The 25,842-nt window shown below is 45.5% G+C and overlaps 1 protein-coding gene across 1 annotated transcript; it reads left to right on the top strand.

Annotated features, from left to right (window-relative positions):
• The first annotated feature begins 382 nt into the window (after nt 1-382).
• On the top strand, nt 383-24,847 carry FBXO32 (F-box protein 32). The gene is made up of 9 exons (XM_009277225.2): nt 383-539; nt 2,881-2,993; nt 4,708-4,757; nt 5,427-5,519; nt 12,351-12,444; nt 13,330-13,514; nt 17,413-17,595; nt 18,769-18,912; nt 19,614-24,847. The coding sequence occupies exons 5-9, from the start codon at nt 12,414-12,416 to the stop codon at nt 19,701-19,703; spliced, it is 633 nt and encodes a 210-aa protein (XP_009275500.1). The 5' UTR covers nt 383-539; nt 2,881-2,993; nt 4,708-4,757; nt 5,427-5,519; nt 12,351-12,413; the 3' UTR covers nt 19,704-24,847.
• Nucleotides 24,848-25,842: the final 995 nt, after the last annotated feature.

Genomic DNA, 25,842 nt, shown 5'->3' with positions numbered 1-25,842 from the left:
GGGGTGGAAAAGCGAGGGAAAGGTTAAAACAGTCGCTGCCCTCCGGCCTGGGCGATGTGCCCTCGGGGAGCATCGCTGAGTGTCTCCTGGGGGCCCCGGAGGTGTCCCCCCCTCCTCCTCCCAAAACAACCCTTCCTCGGGCTTCCCGGCTCTCGGGCTGGAGAAGGCTGATGTCGCTGAAGCCATAAATCTTCCCCAGACCATGAGTAATGTACCTTATGTGCTGCTTGACTAATCTGGCTGCAAAACATCAACAAAACCCCTAAGATGGTGAAGCACTGTGGAGCTGTGTTGCTGTGGGCAGGAAGCCCTTGCAGCAGTGTGGGTGTAATAGTCTCTGGCCAGATTGCTCCTGTCAAAACCAAACTTTTCTTGCAGAGCTGCATCTTGTTTTCAGCTGTGCTCAGTCAGGTTTGGGTTTGCTGTGACTGGGCTGAGGGATGGGTCAGGAATGTCTGCAACAAAGGGACTTGGAGCAAACGGGGATTCGCTGTGAACCACTGCTGAGATGTTATTGTGCAAGGAGGTTTGTGTAGCAGGTCTGTATCTCTTGCTCTCTTTTATGCAAGCTGTAAATAAAAATCAAGTATAGAATCCAAAGTATTTGATTTGTAAATAGGTAGAAGAATGGCTGGCTGGTGGTAGTATGATTGTGTTGGGAATACTGAGTTTGGCATGGGTTTATACATCCCTTTTCCCATTAAAAAGCAAGGAGGTGATATACTAGCCCCGGACTGAGGTCCTTGCAGTGCCAGGTCCTGGTGCCCAACTGTTCAACCTGTCAAGATGCCTTGGAGAAGTGTGTGGAAACCTGGCAGTACATAAACAGGGGAATAATCTGCTTCCCATACTGGAATTCGTCTGCTGCTGTTGTTATGAAGGTTTCAGATTACAGAGTCATTCAGTAGGAAGTCAAGAGTCAAGGGTGTGCTGTTGACATGTAAGATTAAAGCAGATCTGTCTTGTGTTCTTGGGCTTGGATTCTGCCACTGCATGGGGCATGTTAACCTGGCCTGTTATTGATTTTGTGCAACCCTGACAAAATATGAGCTTGAACATCTCGGAACTGCTTCTTCCTTACTGCCGTACTCTCTTCTTGGGTTTTGGTCCCCCCCCCAGCAGAGATCTGCATGGATGGGGGAAATGTGCAGCTGAGATATTCTGCTCTTGGGTTTAGGTTCTTCTGAGCCAGCTCCAGCTGGTAGATGTGCCTGGTTTCCTGAGCTGCTGTTGTTGTGAATATTGTCCACCTGCATTGCTGCTGCTGTCCCCCCTCTGCAGTGTTGTGGTGGAGCCTGCAGGAGTGGTGCCATCCCCGCAGCTGTGGTGCCCTGTGAGGGAGGACTTGGAGCAGGAAGGGGGAGCTGAAGTTTGTGGTGTCCTGAAGCTGGGGGAGGTTTCCTCCACCTCTGGGGCCATGCACAGGTGCCAAACCAGAGCACCCATCTGGACCTTGCTGGAGGAGGTCCCGGGTCCTTCATGGGGCTGAAACTCTGACTTGGTCACTTGACTTCTGTGCATACTGGTGGTGTGGCTGTACTGACAGACAGCAAACCTCCTTCTCCTGGCTGTGGGCCTGGGCTGGTGATCCTGTTTATCAGTAGGGGGAAAACAAGGAGCCTTGTCCTGCAGGTTTCATTCCTTTGCAGAAACCTGTGCTGAATAGCTGTTGGTGTGAGTGGGTATGATGCTTGTGTTATTTTTTTTGAGGCTAAACAGTGTAAACATGAGGTCTGTAGAGGAAGCAACCTGGCTGCAAAAGGGTCCTTGTGGCTGTCACAGAGGAAGCTTGCCCAGCGCTGCAAGCAGCATGTTTCAGTGCCTGCCAGAGCTCCAGGGGTGTCCCAGACCAGTGCTGCCACAGCAGCTGAGAGGTGCAGCGAGGCACCTGGGACTCTTTGAATTCAGACCTGCAGATAGCCATCTCCCATCCCTTGTGAGCTGCTAGAGCAGCGGGGGTGGCTCTCCTTCCTTCTCCTGGATGCATTGCCTGTCTTCTCCCCAGCACCTGCAAGGCATCCCTGTGGCTCTGGGCAGTGTGCTGTGTGCAGGGGGGGTGCTCTGCTGAGAGCTGCTGGTGGGTGCTGCCTTCCCCTGCCACTCCCAGCGATCTGCGCTGCAGTGTTGTGGCTGCCCAGGGGCTTCAGTCTCACATTGCTGCTTGGATCTGCTGATTTGCAGATCTGCAGAATGTGGAGATGTTGATGCATAGCTTCTTTATAGATAGTCTTTCATTGCCCTCAAAGAAAATAAGGGGTTATAGCTCCCTTCACTAATAATATAGTTACAGCAGAGCTCCAGCAAATGCAGAAGATGGGCAGTCTTGGACAAGAGATCCTAGCTGTTAATTTGTGCAGTCACTACTATGTGGGGTTTGGAAAACCACCAGCTAAGTCTGAACCTCAGCTGAGCTTTTCCTGTAAGCTTGAAAGAATGCTTTGTAGGAACTCTTTTTGTTAATAAATATTTTGAGTGCATATATATATGTCCTCAGAGATGTCTAAATATGTCCTTCCGCAGAAGTCTCATTGGCTCAGAGGAATCTACCACCTACAGTAGGAGGATATGGTATTACTTAAAGATAGAAACAGGTTAAAGGGAGGAAAAGAACACTGCCCAGCAGTGTCCCAGCACTAGCTGTGCCATCTGTATTACCTGCTCCTGTCTTATCTTAGCTAGCACAGAAATGAGGAACCAGAGGCTTGCTTAAAAATACCACTACTGGGTGCAGAAACTGCATGCAGACTTCTTGAGAGCAGTCTGCAAGGAGGCAGCTTTGGAGCTCACAAGGAAAACCTGTGTATTTTCTCTCCTTGCAGGAAACATAGTGTTCAGCAGACTGCAGAAATAAACAGAATCCTTGCTTTGTGTCATTCACAGCTTTTGTAAAAAGGATGATCACAACAAAGAGAATCTCTTCAACAGTCTGAACTATGATGTTGCTGCCAAGAAGAGAAAAAAAGACCTGCTGAATAACAAAGCCAAGATTCAATGTAAGATGTCTATTTGGGCTTTTTTAAAATAAAAGTTGCTGCGGGAGAACAGAAAATGCTTCATATCTATGGTTTTTGCACAGTGCATGAGGAGTCTTCCAGAGTGCCTCGAAGGGCTTTGCGCCCATGTTTGACCTAAGTAGAGAACTTGGATACAGTTTAATGTGAAGATTTATGCCCCTGTTAGTAATCCCTGCTCTGAGGAGTTGTGCTTGTTGTGTTCAAATTTTTGTCATTTGTGTTTGTCAGAAGGAGGGTAATTTTTTCCTATGGTACATTCAAATGAACCAGTTCCAGTTTTTTCCCCCTGTAGACTTCCTTCTGCACAACAGGCTAAATTTATTCTTCCCTCCATATGCATGTTGAGTACTAATCTACATTACTGGAGGCTATAAGCCTGAATGTGAGCTTTGATCCTATCTCTGTGTGCGGAGTGCATGAAAAATGAAATAAGATTTCAGCCTACTCAAAACAATGGAAGGTTTGAAATCTTTATGCACAGTGAGCAGCCAGTGTCTCAGATGGTGCACTGTGGGAGGACTCAGGGGAGCTTGCAGGGACAGCAAGGTCTGCATTGGTCTGATTGCAAGATAGGTACTGGAGTTAGATGTGAAGGCTACAAATGTAAACATACACAGAGGAAATGAGTTACGATTCCCACACTACTATTAGCTCATTGTGCATCCCCCAGGATTTCAGAAACTGATGCCAGAATCTGGCCCCTCTGTGCATTTGGTTCTCTGAACAAACAAATGTTACCATGACAGTTTTTGGCTGGATTCTGCTGTGACCTACTATTTAAAAAGGCCTGATGCAGGGTCTGCACGCTTGTAACTAAGACTGGGTTTGTCCTTGGGCTCACAGTACCAGGCAGGAGTACATTGCTGCATCCTTAGGTGGAAAAAGACTCCAGGAGCACAATATTTCCTTTAAGGAAAGGAGTCTAGCAGGATGGGGAGAAGAATTTTTCTTACACTAGCTGTTGAATTGCCTGTGTGTGGTAGAAGGGTCAAAAGCCATGTGAGAATGGGGTGGGAGAAGGTTCAAGCAGCATAACTGCTGTTACAGTAAGGACTCTTCTGCAAACTGAGTTAGCAGCATATGGTGGGTACAGGGAAGCTATTTTGGGGAGTGGATGGGACAACTCCCATTTCTGAGGGAAGGGAGGGGCAATTAGAAATAGGAAAATTTTGGTCCCAAATAGGTTTTTCTTTTTTAGCAAATTAGCTGCAAGCACAAGCATGCTCCTCTGAGCCTGACCTCACTGCTAAAAGCTCTCCCACATGCCTGGTGTCTCATGACATTTTTGCTCAACTTCAAATTTGACATTCAATCCCAAGCCTGTAACCAAGGTAATGAATAGTTAATAAAATCAATAACAACAAAACCTGGCTGTCAGCCACACTTACTGTCTGGGACCAAAGAAGAGGAGGTGCTATTGTATATCTGTGACTGGCAGATTAAACATTTACAGTCTTGAGCTCTGTCACTGAAACAGAAGCCCCTTCTAAGGCTCAGGGCTGCAGTCTCAAATGAAGCAATGTGGAAACAAAGTGGCTTGGCAAGTTGCTAGTTTTGGTTTCAAGTGCAGTGCTGTAAACACAAAATAACTTCATTTGCACTAAAAGGGCAGTAAGTGTTGTGAGCAGAACAGAGATCCAGCCCCCTGCAAGCTGGAAGATTAATTGAGGAAAATGTGTCTATGTCCAAACAGATTTCCACCAGGAGAAGTGGATCTACGTTCACAAGGGGAGCACAAAAGAGGTGAGTGCCTCCATAGGTTTTGTTCCCTTTTCTACTGTTTTTTTCCAAACGGTGGAAGATCCTGTGCTGATATAAATCAGCAGAAGCTCTTAAGAGATAAGTGGAAGATCTGGCTTGTGGTTGGAATTTCAGTAATGATTTTAAGCCCCAATCAGGGAACCAGGGCTTGCTGTATGAGGCTCTGTACATGTGTTTAAAATATGACTTGTTTGCTTCCCTCAGTTAAAAAAAAAAAAAACAGCCATTTGCAGACCAAGCCATAATACTGTTCTTGGCTTTCACCCAGTACAGTCCTAACATGGAAAATCATTGGAATTCAACGGCTCGCTTGTGCTCGTGGAGAGAAGCAGCCATACGAGACTGCTCTGAACTTGCACTATATATTGAACCCCAGGAATGTGTGGCTCATTCTCACCCATAAATTCATGGGTCATGAGCAGAGCTCGGGTCACTCTTGGGAAACTACCATAATCTACATTGGGCTATGGCCACTCTTGATGTCAGTAAGTGTGGCTCTGTGGGAGACAGGCCTGCCTCCTCGAGCTGTGAGCTGGTCCCATGGTTTGTACCCGTTAGCTTGCTAAACTGAGTTGCCCCGGGTCATGTCTTCCTGGTGCTGTCTGGGCTCATGTCTGCCAAAACATGACCCAGGCTGTTTTTTCTTCTCAGCGCCATGGTTACTGCACTTTGGGAGAAGCCTTCAACCGACTTGACTTCTCCAGTGCTATCCTGGACTCCAGGCGATTCAACTATGTTGTGAGGGTGAGTGAAAGGCCGGGGTTTATTTTGCTGTGATGGTGGTGGAGGCTCTGAACTGAGCACCGGTTGGGTGATGGGAAGCACTGGCAAAGAGAGGTCCAAGCATTCAAGTGAGGGTGTTGGGCTTGGCATGAAGTAATTGATGGAGGTTGTGTGGATAGATGCCCAAAACCTCCTCTTTGATCTGTTAAAACGGAGAGGGAGGTGGTGGTAATGTAGAAGATAGGCTGTCCTTAGCCTAGCATTCCTGCTACATTTCAGTTGTGAAATTCACTTCTGAAACCCAGAAAACTTAGCTTCTAATTGCTGAGTTCTCAGTTCAGCTTCTAAAAGGAGCATGGGCTCTCTGCAGAGGCCATAGAGCAGCGGGGACCTTTGAAGTGATACAGGAGAGACTGGGGAGCTGAGTGTTTTAGGAATGAGAGGATGGGCTGAACCTCTTGGAGGCACTGATCTTACTTCTCTGTTAAGGATCATGGTTGCTCTTAATCCTGTGTGACTGGCAGCAGTTTCAGTGGGTGAAGCATTTGGTTAGTCCTGACACCATTAGTTGGTAGGAAGGAGTCATCAGCCCCAGGTTCCCCATGCTCTGGCTTTGCATAACAGATCAGGGCTTCTCTTTTGGCTCTGGGTGGCCAAGGGGGGTGGTAGTGGTTGCGGGAGCTACTGTCCTGAGGTCTGTATGTTTATGTGCATGTGATCTGCAAATTGATCTCGAATTTCAGAATGCTTATCAAGGTTTGGAATTCAATAAGCTTAAAATCTGTTATTAACTTGAGGCTGTTTATAAACAGCTCCTTTTCACATCCCATCAGCAGTTGATCACTGGTGAGGTACCAGCTGTTCAGGTTTTAGGTTCTGGAGCAAGCAGCATTGGTATTGCTTTCCCTTTGCTGAGTCAAATGTCATGAAAAGTGTCTAAGGAAGAAATGATCTGAGCAAGTTCACCTTGGTTTGTTCACCTGTTTTCTAAGTGACAAGGAGCTTGTGAAAGCCTGTCACCCTGGTGTTGGGGGTGGTTACCCACCTGCTGTGCAGGAGGGGCACTGGCAATCACTTGGATGTCCCACTGCAGGGGTGGTGGCAGGGAGTGGGGATGCTGGGGGAGGCAAAGCAGGATACAAGTCCATGGAAACTCAGGCTGTCCTAGCTCTCCTGGTCCTTGTTTTCCTGCTTGTACAGAGAAGGTAATCACCAGCACTGAGGTATTCAGTGTTTTCTGATACCAGATACATAGACACAGCCATGTCATCCTTGGGATTATTGTGGAAGGAACAGTTCATGCCAAGGCTGTAACCCTTCAGTCAAATATAAAGGAAGAAAATAAAACAAAACTTGTATTTGATACTCCAGAGATCCCTTTGGCAGACTTTCTGTCTTATGACAATGAAGAACTCCAAAGACCTCTGCTAAGCACGGCCTCAGGTCGTGCTGTGCCACAGGATGGGCTTCTGCTTCTCAGCACATGGGTATCTCACATGGGCCTGCAATGATTGAGCTGAGTCCCATTCAATTTTTTGAAGAGCAAACTCAAATTTCAGTGAAGTCAGTGTGGTCTAGTGGGGAGGCTCAGGCTGACGTTCTTCCCCCTTTTTCCCATGAGGACTTCATAAAAGCATCTCAAATCTGCTGTGTATCCAAAATAGCAGTGTTCTATATGGAAGTCAGCATGTGTCCTTGTTTCTACAAATTACTTCTGAGCTTTTAAGAGTAGTTTTCCCCCCAGTAGTTTTAAGGATACAGCACTACTGAGAAGTATGAAGCTTTCTAATTGAGGCTGACTTGTGGCTTGGCAGATTAAAGAAGATATTAAACCTGGTACCATGGATCAAATATAAAACTGACTTCTTAAAATGAAAGGCTTGTATCGGCCAAGTCTCTGGTGGATAGTAGCTCATAAAATGTCTTATGTGCCAGATTTACTCATGAAAAGCTCTGCCTAGATGTGCATCTTGTTCATGGTCCTTTGCAAATAGCAGGCCTCCTAGAGCACACAGATGAGCAATCTGTCACATGGAAAATGCCTTGAACATTGGCAGGCAAAACAATTCTCCCTTCCCTCCCTCTCCTTGTTCTCTCTAGTTCCACCCATTGCTCAGGGTATCTGATTAATGTCACACTGCTTAGTTCATCAAACAAATACTTTCCAAGGAGGGAAGCTTAGAGTTGAAGGCTGGGGGAGAATATGAGGATGTTCATAGGGGAAGAAAGGAGAGAAACAGCTGCAGGCTTGGGGTTCTGCTGGCTACACCCAAACTTGCCCTATAGAGAAATAAGCTACATCACTGCTGACAGCAAAATGGGCTTTCAGGCTGAACATCAACTTGCCTTTCTCAAAGCATTCCTTTCTGAACTTCTCAACTTAAGTGCTACAGTGTTTTCGGTGCTGATTTTTTGTTGTACAGAAGTGTCTGCTGCTTAAGATATACCCAAACTAAGTTCTTGGAGTTCCTAATGGTGCACTGATAAAATGGGCACCTCCTTCAAGTGAGGTGGAGTGTGAGCTGCAAGAAGCTTGGCAGGTATTTTTCATGGGCAAATACCATCAGCTGTAGCCAGTGAGTTCATGCAACTGAAGCGGAAGAAATTTTTCTCCAACATCAATCTTGTCTTGACAGTCTGCTGATAGAGCGCTGGAAGTGCTTAGTATAGGTATTGGTGCCAGACTCGGTCCTTGCTGATCTTTTTGCCTACATGTTACGGGACAGTGTTCCCTCTTTAGAGCTTAGTAAGGAAGTGTGTGATTGACCCAGAGGACCCAAACTTTCTTGGTCTTGAAGCAGTCCTGGTTTCTCTGGTCTTACAGATTTAATGAAAAGACTGGAAGCATTCTGTAAGCATAAGTAATATGAGCAGAGACAAAGTGCCTGCAGCGCAGAAGTTGGTTCTCCTTCGGGAACACTCTGTTCAGAAGACAGTGAAGTTTTGCAGGCTGCTTCCTTCAGAAAGATTTGTCATATGATGGTTGTGTAGTAATGTCTCAAGGGAAGGTGCTGTTTCTGATCGTAAAAGCTTAGGTCAGGTTAAGCTGCATGGGCACAGCTCTTCTGGAATAATATGATCTAGATAGTGTGTAGCCTGCTAAAGTAGTCTCTTAAATTTTTCTTAAGTTTTTATAGCAGTTAGCTCCGGGAGTCCTGGATTTATGCTGTGCTGAAAGAATATCAGCCCAATGCTGTCTCATGGAGATCTGTCAGCACCTGCGCTGTAAATCATTGTAACTCGCCTTGCTCTTGCTCTACCTCCCAGTCGAAAGCCAGTGTGACATTTCAGCCACAAAGTGAAGGGCTGTGAGAGCAAGGGGGGGCTGGAGGAGGAATTTTTCACTGCAGTATGTTTCTCTAAGCAGTCCAGATGTCAGGAGCCAAATCCCCAACCAGGAGGAGCTTATGGATCCCTGCAGGGTGCAGTCCAGCTGATTTGGGGTACTCAAAGGGGGATTTACACTTCAGTAGTTTGAGACTTGTGATTTTAATCATTACAAAGCATTTCCCTTTTTGAGGCAAGGTTACACCCTCCTGCTCAGTGCAGCAGGCCTGCCGAGGACTTTTTGGCTCTGTGTGCTATACGCCCCTAGCTGTGGGTTATTTGGGGTATGGATTGCCCACACACCCTGGTGTTGAACTGGGGCAGCGGCAGAAGTGCCATCTGGCTGTAGCAGGTCTAAGCAATGCTGCACACAGCAGTCACGGGTGCAAGGCAGCATGCTTTTGTGGCCCTGAAACAGGGGCTCTTGTTCCCTGCCATGTGGCACTGTTTTGTTTGCTGTTTTTTTTCCTTGTGCTTATGGGAGGAGGACCTGCTCTGCTCCCGGAGCTAAGTGGCTCATTGCACCAACTGCTTTAGACCGACTGCTAGTGAGGTTTGAGCAGGAGCCCCATCACACTCGTGGGGAAGTGAGCACGTTATTGCCCTGCTGTGGAAGATGCTGCCTCCTGCCAGCTTTGCAGAGGCTCTGGAATAGCCCACTGCATTTCTTGCCTTTTCTCCGTGGCTCTTGCAGACCCCTGAGAGCAAACAAAATAGGGGCAAGGCAGTAGGAAGGATTTTCTGGGGAAGCTACCAGGTCACCTCTTTCAACTTCTGAGGAGCTGAAAGAGTGAATTGGGAACTAATGCCCTGTTTTCCAGAGGTGATGCAGGCTTCCCAGCTCCAGTTAAAATTGGCTGGAATGCAATCACTTAGTGTTTTTTGAAAAGCAGGCCTTTTAAAATTGCTCTTAACCTTTCCCTGTGTGCTCTCTCCTACCATCTGCCCCTTTCAGTTGAGCGTGGGCTGGACTTAATGCAACCACATCATAACACATGCTTGCAGCTCTCCAGCCTTTTTACCCTACTCAGCATTAATCTGAATTCATCAGTCTGCTTTTAGTCTGTATTATGCGAGTGGCAACATTGGTTTATTTTTTTTATAATGCTGTAGACCCCAATTTGGCAGTCCATTAACTGAGACCCTACTCTGGGTCTGTGCCAACACTAAAAGACCTTCAATGCACTAGACCATGTGGAGCATGGATGAACTGTATAGCTTACCTGTTTTTTGTGTATTATATGAGCACAGAAGAATCAAAAATGTTTTGATTTGGAGGGCTAGCCAGTCGCTTCAGCCAGCGGTCCCTGGGGAGCAGAGTAGTCCTAGAACTACTCACAACATAGTTTTCATATGGAATTTCATCCTCTGTTTATTGCTGCAGGGGAAGAGAGGTGACACGTGATATCTGAGCCGGTTCACTGAACATAAATTTAACCTTGATAAACACAGACAAGGCAAATTTGAATCTGTTCCTTTGGCTAAATTAATTTTGTACCAATTTAGCGTTCTTCAAGGAACTGAGATTTTTATCCTTGTTCCTCTTAAGAGCTAGACGCCAGGGCCGTTCTTTATGGTATTGCATTACGTGATGCTTATCACTGGGTGCATTTTAGTGTTTTCAGTAACGGGCACAACATTGCTAACACCCAGCCTGGAGGAAGCTGTCTCTATGCCAGTTCCAGAATGCTGCGATCTGGAGACAGCAGTTGTTTATGCACAGAAGAGCTGATCTGGGTGCACGTGTGGCTAATGTACAGATGGAGTCTGGCAAGTTGATCGCTATAATCAAAGGTCTGAAGGCTAAATAGTTTAGTGTAAGCGGAGTATTACATACTACTTTAGGACACTGATTTTTTTCTTCTTCCTCCAGTATTTCATGAAATTAAGAAAAGACGTTTTTTAAAACTTTCCAAACATCTTGCAAACTGCCTTGTTTTTAAGAGTATCTAGTCCTTGTGGTCTTGGCTTAGCTGATATAGCAAGAAGATCCACTGATGCCTGTGTACTACCCAACTCTCCTGCATCTTTTGTTTCCCCCAAATGAGCCAAGAAAACAGGCAGCCTGCCCTTCACAGGAGTTAGCACAGGTCTTTTTTAATCTTGTTTTCTTTCGGTCATGCGAGGTGCAAGATATTAATAGAATGTAAACTCAAAGCCATCTGATGATGGTGTTGGCCTGGAAATTAAACGGAAGAAGAGATTGGTCACTCTAGGTGACTTCACTGCTCCGAACTGGCAGTCACATGCCAGCGCCCGAGATGAGCAGAGCAGGCAAGTGACTGCAGTAACAAGTCTCCCTGAGCTCCCCACTTCATGGCAAGCTGCCGGTGACTTTTTGGATACATTCCTGTCGTTCTTATAGCGGGGCAAACAGTTCAGCTCATGACTTATCAAGTCTTGTCAAAAGCCATCTTAGTTACTTGACACAAGTAGTTGCACCTTCTCTGAGCTCTCTGCGGTGTCAGCAATGGGATACCGTAGCTGCAGATGATAAAGGATTAATAAGCCAGTCATGCGGTAACATGTTGATTGATTTGTAGCATAAAAGGTTTTTCCTTTCCTTTCTAAATTAAAACAGAAGGCTATGTACATCCAAAACAAATGGACTGACACGTGGACAGTCTGTGTACTTATATAATGCTGGGGGAAGGGAGGAAGGCTTGGAAGATCACAGGCCACATGTTCTGCAGAGCATGATCCATAGGAAACTTCCACAGCTGTTCTTGTGGTGGAAGAGAGCCGGGGAGGAGAGGGCATCTTCCCCATGGGAAATGCTCCCTTTAGCCACTGCAGCCCAAATTCAGCGTTTGGCTTGTGTGTGAGTCGGGACATCAGTGATGGGAAGTAAATCCTAATTGGGGACATGCACAAGTAAACAGGACAAACAGGGAAAGGTGGTTTGGTGTTGCAGCTGTAAGAGCTGAACAGAGAGGAGGAAACCTTGGGGGAATAGGGGTTTTTGGGGGGGAGGGTTTGTTTTTAATATGGTGCCTAACCTTTCTGTTGTGGCGACAGCACTCTTGACAAAACCCTGCAATCCAGGAGTTTGACGTAAATTGTGGAGTCTGATTCTCATTAATGCCCCATCAATAATATCCCCATCCAAACAGGCATTTGCTCGTGTTCCCTAATGACACTGCTTGTTTATGCCCCAGTGAAGGATGGTGACGTCGGCTGTTCGTTGTTCCCTTGGTGTGAATGAGGCTGTCAGTCTGAGCACTGCTCTGTGGTTTCCCTGCATCTCTGAACCATGAAATCAAGTTGTTGGGTTTTTTTTCCCCTGAAGATCATTAGAATGCCTCTTTTTTTTTTTTTTCTCCCCACCCATTTTGATGAAGGTTTAATTATTTGGCTTCTGCTCTCCTCCCCCTTTGTATTAGTTTGCTTTGTCATTCTGTCTCCCTTTTATTTTCAAGCAGCAAACAAGTCTCTGGACTGTTTTGCTGTGTCATGTGACCAGGAGTCAAGATTAGAAAGGTATCTCTGTGCTCTAAGGCTTGCAACTTCTATTTTTATCCACAGCTGTTGGAGCTGATAGCAAAGTCTCAGCTGACGTCACTGAGTGGCATTGCCCAGAAAAACTACATGAACATTTTGGAAAAAGTGGTGCAGAAAGGTAAGAAATGGAAACAGTGAGGGGGAGGAGGAGGAGGAGTCTGATTTAATCTAGTGTACTCCGTGTGAACCACATCCTCGAATAGTCAGGCAATGCGAGACGGGTGCAGAGGGGCACCACTGCTTATTTCTGTAGTGCAGTTCCACTTTCTTTTCCCTTGGTGAAGGACTATGTGGGGGCGGGGGAAGAAATGTCTGTATTTTGGTAGGATCTGAGAGGCAATTCCTCCTTCTCCAACTTTCCTCGCTACCACCCCTTCTGTGTCCTACTGAGTCCTATTTTTTTGACTGAAGAGATGGCTGCTCCTGCCCCCAGCCCGGCACATCTGCAGTCTCTGCTGCTGCCTTGTCACCAGTTTGCTGTATCATCAAATGTTCCCACTGCTCTGGAGGGAAGGAAAGCTTGAGGGCTGTCTTCACCTGCTGGGGGGGCTGAACTGTGGTTGAGATGTGCAGCTTCCCTGATGCTTTAGCTCTGGCTGAAGCCTGGGAATTGAGAGTGCCCTGTTAGTGTGTGTATACATAATGAGAAAGGAGATCCTGAGCTGTCTTCCTGCACATCAGCTGGAGTAGATGGGGAAGAGGTGCACAAAGATAACCTCTTGCATGTATCAGAGGGGAAAGCTGGCCGGTTGCCAGTGGCTAGAAATGGGAAGTGCTGCAGAAAGGGCAGATACCTCATCTGCTTATCCTGGGAGGATCTCTTTCCATCTGCTGTCTAACCTGCTGTGTCTGGCTAATGTTTAAGTGCTTTCCTTTAAAAAGAAAAGTGCAGGCTGGCTCTCTTGGCCTGTGAGGTTATAGCAGATGACTTGCCTGAGAAACATGTAGATTCAGAAGAGGATTTGGGCAGTTCCCATTTTTAACCTTTCCTGTTCCTCCAAAGTCCTTGAAGATCAGCAGAATATCAGGCTAATACGGGAATTGCTGCAGACCCTCTACACGTCCCTCTGCACGTTAGTTCAACGGGTCGGCAAGTCTGTCCTGGTTGGAAACATCAACATGTGGGTGCACAGGATGGAGAGTATTCTCCACTGGCAGCAGCAACTGAACAACATTCAGATCACCAGGGTAAGCATAAATCCTGAAAGCTAAAAATAATGTGGCTCCTTTGTGAAACCTTCTCATGTAGCAGCTCTCATTTGGGTGACTGCATCCCACTGTACTCCCAGTGCAAGCGCAGTACTGGGGAAGGACCTGGAGTTGCCGAAATAACTGGATGCATTCCTAGCATTACTTGAGTCCCTTAACTCAAACTTGGTGTACACAACCCAGGATCATGCTTGCTGTTACTGGTCACAGACCATGGCTTGACTCCTTAATGGCCATGAAGCACTGTGCGAACAGAGCTGGGCAGGAAACCATCTCCCCCTCTTGAGAGTCTTCAGAGATTAGGCCTCAGTATGAAAAGTCAACTCGGTCTTTCTCAAACTGAGAAACTGCCTTCAAAACTTGTTTATCGGATAGTTGAGGTTTTTAGATTTGTTTAATCTGTAAATTAAATGCAAATTTCCAAATAGCTGCATAACTTCATGCTTCCTGGCTGAAAATATCAATGATTCTTCCAGTAGTCTGGAGCTGCCTGTTCCAGCCAGACGAGTCCTGCTTTTACAACATCTGTGTTTTCAACAGCGTCTGTGGGAATGGGAAAGATGTATTAGTTGATAAATTCCTAACCTGGCTTTGCATGGGAATAAAATCTGAACTTGCTCCACTTCACGGAATCACAGAAGGGTTGAGGTTGGAAGGGACCTCTGGAGGTCATCTGGTCCAACCCCCCTGCTCAAGCAGGAACACCTACACCCAGTTGCCTAGAACAATGTCCAGGCTTTTTCCCCACCTCAAATGGATACTTGCTCCACAGAAATGCTAGTTTTCCCCCAGCACTGACCTCTGTGTTGGTGTGCCCCGCGTAGGACTTTTCTGCAATGAACTGGACTGTGGAATTCCCACTTGGGCAGACTGTGGCATGGCCTAAGTGAATATAAAAAGCACCTTTTTCCCTGGTGGGTCAGCCATAGAGGCATTTGCAAAGGAATTAAGCAAAGTGCCTGCTTTCATCACTTTACATGGCTGTGTTCTCTGGGAACACCAGTAAACAATCTCCAGTCCTTCAGTTAGAGTAGCGCAGGCAGCACGACATAGGAGATGAACTCTGGGAGGTCCCAGGGAGTTTGAAGAGCTGCGAAAGCAGTAGTGCCTTATCTGATGATGGTCTCTGTCTCTCCTGGTGTCCAGCTCTTGGGATGGGCTGCAGCTCCCTTTGCCCTGCAGGGGAAGCACTGGCCTTACTGGGTGGCTGCTGGGGCACAGCAAGTCTGTGAGCTGGGGAGCTGCCCTGTGCCTGGGCACTGCCAGGGCCATCTCCACCTCTACCTGTGCATCTGCTGCCCTGAGTGCACCACAGGTCAGGACCTACCTCCTGCTGCTCAACTCAGTAGTACAATGTGGTTTTTTCCCTATACATTAGGCACTCATAAAACCCAGATAAGCATTTCAAAGAACTCTGCCTATCCAGACAAAAGTGCCTCAAAATATTGCTTGTGAATGGAACTGCCTTTTATGTATACTTACTTATGCATAGTTTTACAGACACTTTTCTAAAATAAATAAAATACATGTTCAGCTTGCAAAAATAATTCACGCCACTGAAGATGACTTCAGGTCAAGCTAGAACAAAACTCAACTGAGTTCAGAGGAAGGAAGAACAAGTGCAGCTCTGTGCAGCCAGTTAAGTGTTTCTGGAGGGGGGGGAATGTCTTGCAACAGCCCAGACCTAAACCTTTTTAAAAAAAATAAAAACTTGCAAAATACTGAGTGTGTGCTAGAGCTGCTTAAAAAAAAGAAAACAACTCTGTCCAGAATGTGACAGCATATTGATCTGCTCTGATCTAATCTGTGGTGTTTCTCCAAAAAAAGTAATGTTTGAAAAGTCCTGGGAAGGGGTGCTGAGGGAAAAGAAGTAGCAGATAAGTCTTTGTCCCTGACTCAGAAAACCTGTAAGGATTTGCTTGAGTCACACTGGTTTCTTCAGAAATAAGACATAAGCATAAGCTTTGGGGTTTTTTGACCCAAGAGCCTCTGAGCTTAGACCTGCCTGTTGTGCCCTAGTGAAGCTTGTATGTAGAGACAGTGCAAAAGACAGGCTGGCAAGGGAGATCAATGGGAGGTGATCCAAGGCTCCAATGCATTTTTCCTACCCCAAAATATGACCTCAGTTTGCACTGATGGGCAGGGATGCTGAGTCTGGACTTGTGGATTGTATCGAGGAAGCATCTACATGTAACCAGGCAGTGTGCTTGCAGCTTAACTCTCAGCACACAGTGTTAAAGCTGTTATGGGAAGAAAGATGCTCTGGAGGTGGCAGAGACAGTTCACTCCTGGAGGGGTTGTTTCAGGCCTGTCTTGCTGGTGGAGGTGGCCAAAAATGATGCCTTGGTTGAAAAGCTATGGTCCTAGCAGGTACCAAGCAGTGCTGCATGGTCTGGGCAGGCTGGTCACTAGGGCACTGAAGGGAAGGTGGGTGCTGTTTGTGTACACGTATACTTGTGCCTGTGGAGTTTCACATGCAATGAGATGGCTGGAGATGGGACTGCATGACTAAAAGCAGCCTTGTGCAGTGTTCTTCTGCTGATGGCGGTCCGTGTGCTTCTTGTTTGAAACGGTTAATAGCTCTGCCAATTGCGAGACGGGTGCTGTGACTCTGCTACGACTTAAAATAGCAGCATTGCTGTGCAGGGTAAATGATAAACTTGGCACATCTGTCTAACATTGTTTCTTCATTGGGGCCCAATCCTAAAAGCTGCTGTTTGCCGTAATAAGGCTGGGGCTGGTTTTGGAGCAGCTGGAGCCCGGGTTGTGGTCCTTGCTGATGCTTTGCTCCCATGTGTGCTTTAGATTGTCACCAAGTGCAGGACCTGCTGATCCGTTGTGGTCAACGCGTCCTGGAGCTGTGCTGCCATGTGGACTTGCAAAACAGTCCTGGACCCCATGTAGACCGGGTGAAGGTGGCTTTTGGCTCTTTAGGCTAGGATGTGCTTTGGTGTGGCTGAACAGTCTGGAAAACCATGGCTGCAGCTGATGGGAAAAGGGGCAGGTCCTTCAAGTGTTCACAGAGGAAACACTAGCCCTGCCAGCAGTGACCTGGGAAGCCATGCAGGGAGAATCCTGTTGTGGGTACTCATCAGCCACTGCTGTGGTTACAGCAGGATCCTGTGATGACAGAAGCTAAAACATGTCAGAAGAGCATGAGATTCCCAGCAACGTGTGTAACAGGAGGCTGAACTTGAGCAGTAATGCCAGTGTTCTCTGTGGTGGAGAGAACTGGATGGTTAATAGCTGATACCACGACGTAGCCAACGTCCTGCTGTAGTAAAAGCTGGTGGTGGTCCTTCTGGGAGAATAGTCTCATGAGTATGGACAAGAAGGGGAGAAGGAGGCTTGGACTGCAACTCTGCTTCTAACTACTGTAATACAAATACGTCCTCTTCCTTGAGGATATCTCAAACTGTGCTGGGGCAGAAGGTCAAATGTCTCTATGTAAAATGTCTCCTTATTCAGAAGAGGGAGCTGCTGCTTATTCTCTATGTGAAGAGCAATGCTTAAAAAGCAGTAATTATAGAATCATAGAACAGTTTGGGTTGGAATGGACCTTTAAAGGTCATCTAGTCCAACCCTCCCTGCCGTGGGCAGGGACATCTTCAACCAAATCAGGTTGCTCAGAGCCCCCTCCAACCTGACCTTGAATGTTTCCAGGGATGGAGCATCCACCACCTCTCTGAGCAACCTGTTCCAGTGTTTCACCACCCCCAGCGTAAAATATGTCTTCCTTATATCTAGTCAAAATCTACCCCCCTTTAGTTTAAAGCCATTCCCCCTTGTCCTGTTGCAACAGGACAATTCTACTGCAAGCTTGAATTGCTTGGGTTTTCAGCTTCCCGTGAGCTCGATTTTTGTCTGTCTCTTCCAGCCTCCCTTTAAAGGAACCACTTTCACAGACCTGCCGTTGTGTTTACAATTGAACATCATGCAGCGACTGAGTGATGGGAGAGACCTGGTTAGCCTCGGTCAGGTGGCTCCTGACCTGCAAGTGCTCAGTGAAGACCGGCTGCTGTGGAAGAAACTCTGCCAGTATCACTTTACGGACAGACAGGTACAAGGAGGGATGCAAACTGCTATCACTTGCTTGTTGTAACCCACTAGCAAGTGAACACACACGGGTAGGACACTGTTACTTGACCATCTCTTGGATCTAAGGGCTGTGCCGCAAGCTGATAATACAGGCTGACATGAGAATGGCTGTGAAGATGATTTATGTAGGGGGTTTTGCATGCCACAGCAATGATTCCTGAAATAGGAACCTGAGGAATTAGTCATACAGTGAACTTCTTCAACCTTAATCCAGGTGGTAACAACTGCAAGTCATGCAGTTGCTCCTCGCCCCATGTGTGCAGGGAAAACGTGCAGGCAAGCTCCAACAATCACCCCGATGTCCCAGGGACTGACACCCTCGCAGAGAATCTCTATGGATGTGGTCCATGAGGGATGAGTTGTACTCTCTTGCCCTTTAGAGCAAGAAATCCTCTCTGAGCTGCTTCGCGAGTGACAGGACAATATGTGGATAACAGCCCTGCTTGCTACCCACATTGTACCTGTGTAAAAATCTTCAGCCTTTTGTAAGCTGGTAATTATCTGGGGTCTTCTAAACTTAAACAAACAAACAAAAATTCTTCTCTCTGTTTATGGGTGAATGTCTGGGGTGTTTGTACCAGACCTCTGCACTTCAGGGACCACGTGCCAGATTCCTCTGCTGACTTTGCTTTATTTGCTCACTCTGGAACTGACTTTGCAAGTGACTCTGGGGAAGTTATTTCTATTAACAAGTAAATTCAAATCCAGTTTCTGCAACTAATGAACCCTAAAAGAAAGATGGGTGTCTCCCAAATCACTGACTCTTAGAGTCAATGAAAAAGCAAAATACTTTAACTTCTGAAACTTAAATGCAACTATACTCACTGTCCTGCCAGCCAGATACAGTGGCTAAAGTAGTATAAAATAGCTCCCAGGATTTCAGGCTTTCATATGGTAATATTCATTAAATGGGGATAGACCCTAATAACAGTATCGGATGAGGCTGTTGCCATCAGGAAGCTGGTTATAGCTGAATATTCAGAGCAGGAGCTTTCTTGGTGTTACAAGGGAACTGTTATGGGACTGGCAAGGATGACACTTATGCAAGGGAGAGGAGAACAACATGAATTGTAGAGGAAAAAAAAAAAAACAACATTATTTGACCTGCTACAGTTCTGATAATTTTTTCTTTCAGATTCGCAAATGGCTAATCTTATCTGACAAGGGACAGCTGGATTGGAAAAAGATGTACTTCAAGCTCATAAGGTGTTACCCACGGAAGGAGCAGTATGGTGACACGCTGCAGCTGTGCAGGCACTGCCACATCCTCTCTTGGAAGGTATGAGGTGTTGGTGGGACAAACTGAACTGGGGCACGAGCCACAAGGCACTCAGTGCTTCCTCTGATTGCAGCTGGTTTAGGGTGCTGCAGTTCCTTTGCCTGCATAACTTAGTGTTTTCCTATATCTTAATCCTCCCTCAAGGATTAAGACCCTTTCTCCTCTGTGCTTCAAAGGTCCTATCTTCTCTACCTTGAACAAGAGTAGTGGCCATCAAGGCCAGAGGGGAGGAAGATGGGCACACTGTAGGTCTGCCTGCAGCAGATCATCTTAGCACTGCCAGCAACTCCTGCCACCCCATTATATGGAGGTGGAGGTCTTGGCAGCAGTATTAGCTGGAACGAGAGCTGGTGGCTGCAAAACAGCCCAGGACAAAAATCTGCTGGCCGCTGTGGTATCCAAGGCATGTCTCTGGAGTTAAACTGCCGTAGCTGATGGTAGGCTCCAGCCTGTCTTCCCTCAGAAGAGGGGAAAAGAATGAATTGGATCTTTGCTGGTTTTATTTCCCCTGACTTGCCAGTAGCCCCTAAAATCTGAAGCTCAGTTCTGAGCTGTCTGCTTTGGCGAGAGCAGAATTATTCTGGGCTCTGCTCTATCTACTTGCAAGCAGGACGTCTGGCAGAGGGGCAGTGCTAAGTTGGCTGATGCTCTGGCGTCCTTTTCGCAGTCTCTCTAAATGGAGTTGTTTTCTCCTTTCCCAGGGTACTGATCACCCTTGCACAGCCAACAACCCGGAGACTTGCTCCACCTCTCTTTCGCCGCAAGATTTTATCAACTTGTTCAGGTTCTGAACTTGGGTCACCGCAGCTTACGCGATTCTTACAGGACACTTTATGCCACTGAGCTTGGACACTCCATTTGTAAATAGTGTAAATATTCATGTTTGTTCGAAGCTCCTGAGTCAAGGAACAAGAGGATCTCAGAGATGAAAGGTGAAATTGCTCACTGATGTGCAGCACTTAAGGAATACAGACTTCCGTAGGACTGGTGTATAAATGCAGCATGTTGTACAGAGTCCCTTTTTTATGATCAGAGTACAAGATACAGGGCAAAAAAACTTCATTTTTTGTTTTTAGAAGTTAAAAACGAATTTGCCCCACAACCATTTGAGAACTCTTTTGGTTTGTTTCTAATAGAGAGAAAGCAATATGAGGCTAGGACTGTTGAACTGTTTCTCCATCTAGTTTTACTTAGCATACATATTTATAAATATGGTGTTTTAAAAATATTTATGAAAAATATCCCTGTGACAAGTTTAATGATACTTTTATGTTTTTAAAAAGGACACATTCTGAAATACTTAGGATAGAACTCTAGCCTACTTGCAAAAGAGAATCGCACCATACCACTTTCTACCTCTAATAGATTGAGTACCTTTCAAACAAAAATCCAGTGTACAATGTGAACTTTTGTATTTTGTACAACGATTTAAAGGGAAATGTTTGTGATAGTAAGCATCTTTTCTTGTATTAATGCTTACCTCTTTACATTAGTTTTCTTGCTCTACTCAGTGCTTGAATGCCTAGATCATAGGCACCATATAAATACCTAAGACTTTACTCCATCCTCTTTTAATGTGTTGGTTTTATGAAAGACTAAGCAAAAGGGAAAAGAGAAGCCACAAGGATGAAGATTATCTAAAAGGGAGGAAGTTCTATTATAGAGAAACAAAGGACTGGATTTAATGTCACAATGTAAATTCGTATCAACTCCACTAGGTTAATTGCACTTGTTGGAATACCAAGTGATGTTAGAATCTGGTTCTTCAAGCCCATGTTTTCCTAGTTTTCCAACATATACACTGCTCTGTATTCCCACTGCTGTCAAGTGAATTCAATCATCTTGGACCTGGTAAAATGTAGGCAGAACTGGGCTGTTGAACATAGTGAATGATGCGGTTTTTATTCACTGGAAGACTGGCAGCATCGTGTTTAATTTCAGACTACTGGAGTTTAGTGTGATGAGCGAGACAGCATGAAGTCAGTCAGCATTTTCCTAAAAACAGCAGTCAGGACTGGGGTAAACAAGGGATTTCCAACGTGGCACTTGACATCTCTGGTTATTTCTCTGTGCCAAGGAAATGGCAAAGACCCAGCCTAGTCCCTTCTGCTTCCAGTGCTGACCTTCTTTATGGGATCTTCTAACACTAGCCTAGAGCTAAATTTTCAGTCCTATGGAGTAAGTGGCCAAACTCCTAACTTCACTGTGCCCATGATCTGGCTCACCGTCTCCTCTGTTGCATACAATGCTTCACTTTTCCCTATGGTGGAGCTAGAAGAATCCAGCTCATATATAACAATTTGAAAACCTGCAGTGGAAAGTTTTTGCCGTTTGCCGGTAGATTTCCTGTATAGCACTTTCTCTGTGTATGATAAAAGCAGGATGCCTCAGAAGGGTAAATATTTAGTGGGTTGTGTGTGACTATGTACAAAGAATTGTGAGGAAGAGGAGTACTCAGGACAATTCAGGAAGAACTACTTGAGTTAATTATTGTTAAATATTCTGTTCCTTTTTTTACATTTTTATAACTGTCTTTCAACGCTTTTCTGCAGCTGTTTATATTTTAAAAAAATTGACAGTATTTGCATTTTTGCAAACTAAATTACTTTGCATACTCTTGTAAGAGATGCAAAAAAGGGAAAAAAAGCTGCCTCTAGATGGAGCAGTGAGGAAGGGGGGAGGAAGCTTGGGAAGGAGAAAACCAGGAAAATGCTGACAAGAACTGCCCTTCTTCTGTCTTCCAACAGCAAACCCAAGCTTTTGCTCTTCCGGAGAGCTCTGTGAGCCTGTGCCACCTTTAGCCGTGGCCCAGAGCTTGGCACTCTCCAGAGATGAGGAGAAAACACGTGCAGGATAGGGAGCTTTATCTTGGTGTTGATGCCTTATCCATCAGTTTGCTGGTGAAAAGCATAACCCTGCTGGTTGTATTCACGTCAACTGAAAGTGATTTCAAAGCTGTTACCTTCAAAAAATGAACTTGTGCTTGTTTGGGGCATTTTTGTGAGCGAGGGAGGCCAGTTTCTGTTTTCATTCCCACATTGATGGCAGCGGGTAGACGAGGCTGAAATCTGGCTTGGTGAATGAGGACATTAAGGACAGAAACCTGCAAGTGAAGTGAGTGAAGCATTGCCACTGTATTTGGAGATTCTTGTAGTTCCTTTCTCTAGCAATGAGAGGACCCATGCCCCTTGGCGTCTTCTGTTTCCAGCTCTGACTTGGGGTCGGTTTGTTTCATAGTCTTGCCTCTGCCACCCACAGTGAGCCAACCTGTTGTGATGGGGAGGCAACGGTATTTTGGTATGAAATGCTGGGGGGTTCTGCCTAGTCCGAGTCCGTACTTTAGCAGATGACACTTGCCCACTGTGAGATTGTGACACTGGGTGAATTTTAATCTCAGGCTTGAATCTGGCCTAGTGCATTCCCTGCACAGCAAGACAGAAAATCCCAGCGTTCAGCTGCAATTTGGGAATCTCGGCTCTAGTCATTGCCTCTATCAGCCCTTCACTGGTCTTGAGCAAAGAGTGTATTCTGTGTCCTCTGCCCAGAGAGCGTGGGTCATGCTGACAACATACTTAATGTGCAGCTGAGGCTCCTATTTGTAAAACTTACTTCAATTTGTGTTTTTTTTTATTTCTTAGCACTGTGTGGGTCTTAAAGGGTCAAAGTGCTGAAGATGATTTGTTAATACATACAGACACTTGTGTGTTGCTGGGGCAGGGTCCTGGAATGTTGCTGTCAGTGTCCAAAGCAGCAGAAAACCAAGCAACTACTGTACTGGAGAACAAAACGGACTAAACAAAAAGAAACAGAATAAGCCTCATTTAGTTATTGCCTCAGTCATTACCCTCCTGCTACAGCAACTGTCAAATAAGACCTTGATCTCTTTGGGAGACTCATTCTTTCTTAAGTGGCTGGTACAGGGAGATATTATGGTGAATTCAGTACTCTTGTATTGTATCTAAAATGAAATGCTGTTGCATCCAAATACCTTAGTCTAACCACTTATAAACAAAGCGATCAGTATTTTAACAGCGCAAAGGCATCTGCTTGGCTGAGGATGGCAGAGTAACAAAACTGGTAGTGATAACAGGGGCTTCCAGGCAGGATGGTGTAAAAAAGGACCTCTTTATTTTAGGACAATTTGTGGCAAAGCTGTTGTGAAGGGAAAACAGGCTTTTACTTGTATTTTGGAAATAGAACGTTCTTTTCAAATGGCATTTCACCTTCCAGTTAGTTGATGCATTCCCATTAGACATGCATCAGTTCTTATACTAGGGAAAGGAGGGGGTTTTGCTCTCTTTGGGGTTTTCTCCTGCCAGCATATCCAGAGAAATCTCATTATCTTCAGAGGATGTGTTAACCAGTGCAACAGTGTAGAACGTGGTGCTGTGAAGAAGAAAAATAGATCTGTGCAGGGGAGGAGGCTTAGGAAGGGAGAGATGCCAGAGACGTTTGTTTCAGCTTTCTAGAAAAGGCAGGTATTTGGAGTTTGTTTTAATGTGATAGCCACTTCAAGAGGCACAATTTCAGTTGTACATACCTTAACCCATTTATACTAACTATGGTATGGTAAAGTTTGATCATAAAAATGTGTGCACCTCCTCTTATATTGTTTGGGTTTCTTTTTTTAATTGTGGGAGTTTCTAGATCCTTTTATTTTGTAAAGTGACTAGGAAAACTTGTATTGCTCTGAAGACATTGCTTTGTATGTAAACATTTAATTGCACCCTGCCACTTTCTGTATATGGGAATATCTTTTTTTATTACTTTTCTTTGCCCCCAGGTTTTGAACTGTTTGTGTTCCCATTTCTGTTTGACTTCAGTTACTCTTGCGAAGCTATCACCTTCTAGAATGTATGCAGGTACTAAACCAGCTTTTCCTGCCCAGAAAATTCCTTGGCCCTTAGTAGCTAAAATTTGATTTAGAGCAGGAACATTTCAAATTCTTTTATGTAGCTAATAAATCAGATGTGCTGTTTCACGCTTATCTCCTGCTCGGTACAGCAAACCAGCGTTGTCCTCTGGGGTTGTTCTTACAAACCCGTTGCACAGCCTCCCCATAGATGAGCACCTTGCCAAAAAGACACAGCTTTAAATTAAAATGCCACTCTTCCTAGCTGGCCTGTTTGCAAAAACATAGACCCTGTGGAGCTGATGGCTGATCAGGTTGATAAAGACTCCCTGTTAAAAGGTTTGGGACTCTGGTGTTCTGCTTGTGCTGCTTTTCTCAGCTCATTGCTTATAACGATGCTTGTGAAAGGCTCCGAAGACATGGCCAGCCATCCATGCGGCTGTCAGCGTGTGGCTGCCGGGCTGTCTGAGTGTCTTTACCAGTGCCCGATTTCTATCCCATGTCTTCCTCCAGTGATTTTGTTGGTAGCAAATCGGCTTTGCAGGATCTGGCCCTAGGGAGAACAAATCCATCTTGTCCTTGACACATGCAGTCTCTAGTATACTAATACCTTGAACACCAGAGAGATTCCCCCTCCGTTGACCAAGCATTGCTGCTTCTCCTGGGAGGGCAACTGAGGGTGGCACTTGCATTTCTTTAGCCATCATGTGCTGCACAGAATGCTAACAGGTCTGCTACCAAGAGAACATTTTAATTTGAAATAGCAAATATACTCATCTTTAGGAACTAATCTACAGTAATCATAAATACCTACTTATACATGGAAGAGAGCGTGTGTTCTGTTTTGTTTTTCCTTAAAGTTGTAACTAGAGATGATATGAAGTGAAAGGCATCCCTTGTATAATAAGACTTCTGTTTAATATTGTGTGGTTAAAATCCTTCCATTATAAATTTGCACACTTTTTTCTTCTTCCCTTGCATGTTCAACTCTGATTTTACAGCTGTTCTGTGCAGACAGTAATGTATTTTTGTAAAACATTTTTGACACTGAATTGCAATAAATGTTCAAACAATGTGAACCACAGAGTTGGTTGTCTCATTGCTTCCAAGTTGGTGACCTTTATCAGCCTTGAGCTTCTGGTGACTGTAAGCAGACTCTTCTGCACGAACATCCAGAACTTGAGTTGTCATGGCAGTAGGTACATGGAGAATATCCAGGATAGAGCTTTTGCTTCATTGTACCTCAAAGGAAAATGAGGTGAATAGAGCCCTCACTTTCAGCAAAAACAGTGCTCATGTGGCGCTCGTGCTTATGAATCTGTATTCTTCCCAAAGCACAGGGGTGATTTTTGCCCCAAAAGATATCACTAGTGCTCACAGTGGTCTGGTAGCTTCAACTCCAACTTTTGGCTTACGGAAATGTTTTTTTCTGGACGTGTTATCCAAGTGACTTTGATCTTTATCTTTGTTCAGTTACAATTGCATCTGGTTAGAGTCAGGATTGCAACAGTCTGACCTGGGCTCCCACTCAGAGGGAATGCAAGTAGGAGCCCACTGAAGGGATTCCCAGTAAATTGGGGAAAAGCAGTTGAAAAGGTAAATGAAATGTCTCTCAGGCTGGAACAGGAGAAGTTATCGTGGTAAAACAGGATGACTTGCCTCATGAAAGCTATGCCAGCTATGAAAATAAGCACAAAATGCAGATGCTTTGTTTTTAATTTCATTTGCACTGTCAAGGAGGACGAGAGGAAATGGCCTCAAGTTGCACCAGGAGAGGTTTAGATTGGACATGAGGAAAAATTTCTTTACTGAAAGAGTGGTTAAACATTGGAACAGGCTGCCCAGGGAAGTGGGTGAGTCCCCATCCCTGGAAGTATTTAAAAGACGTGTAGATGAGGCGCTTAGGGACATGGTTTAGTGGTCATGGTGGTGTTGGGTTGACGGTTGGACTCGATGATCTTAGAGGGCTTTTCCAACCTTAATGGTTCTATGATTCTACAAGTACAGTATGTTTAAGTTGTTTCATAAGTCTTTATGTAGTTATGCTGTGCCTCAGGAGTATAGTTAGAGGGTTGCAC

This window comes from Aptenodytes forsteri, unplaced genomic scaffold (assembly GCF_000699145.1).
Source record: "Aptenodytes forsteri isolate BGI_AS27 unplaced genomic scaffold, ASM69914v1 Scaffold49, whole genome shotgun sequence".
Lineage (NCBI taxonomy): Eukaryota > Metazoa > Chordata > Aves > Sphenisciformes > Spheniscidae > Aptenodytes > Aptenodytes forsteri.
This window is presented reverse-complemented; position numbering and strand designations above follow the sequence as displayed.

Coding starts and splice junctions, on each gene's coding strand:
- FBXO32 (XM_009277225.2), top strand. CDS start 12,414: ATGAACATTTTGGAAAAAGTGGTGCAGAAAG. Junction 13,515..17,412: donor ACAACATTCAGATCACCAGG/GTAAGCATAAAT, acceptor TGTCTCTTCCAG/CCTCCCTTTAAAGGAACCAC. Junction 18,913..19,613: donor GCCACATCCTCTCTTGGAAG/GTATGAGGTGTT, acceptor CTCCTTTCCCAG/GGTACTGATCACCCTTGCAC.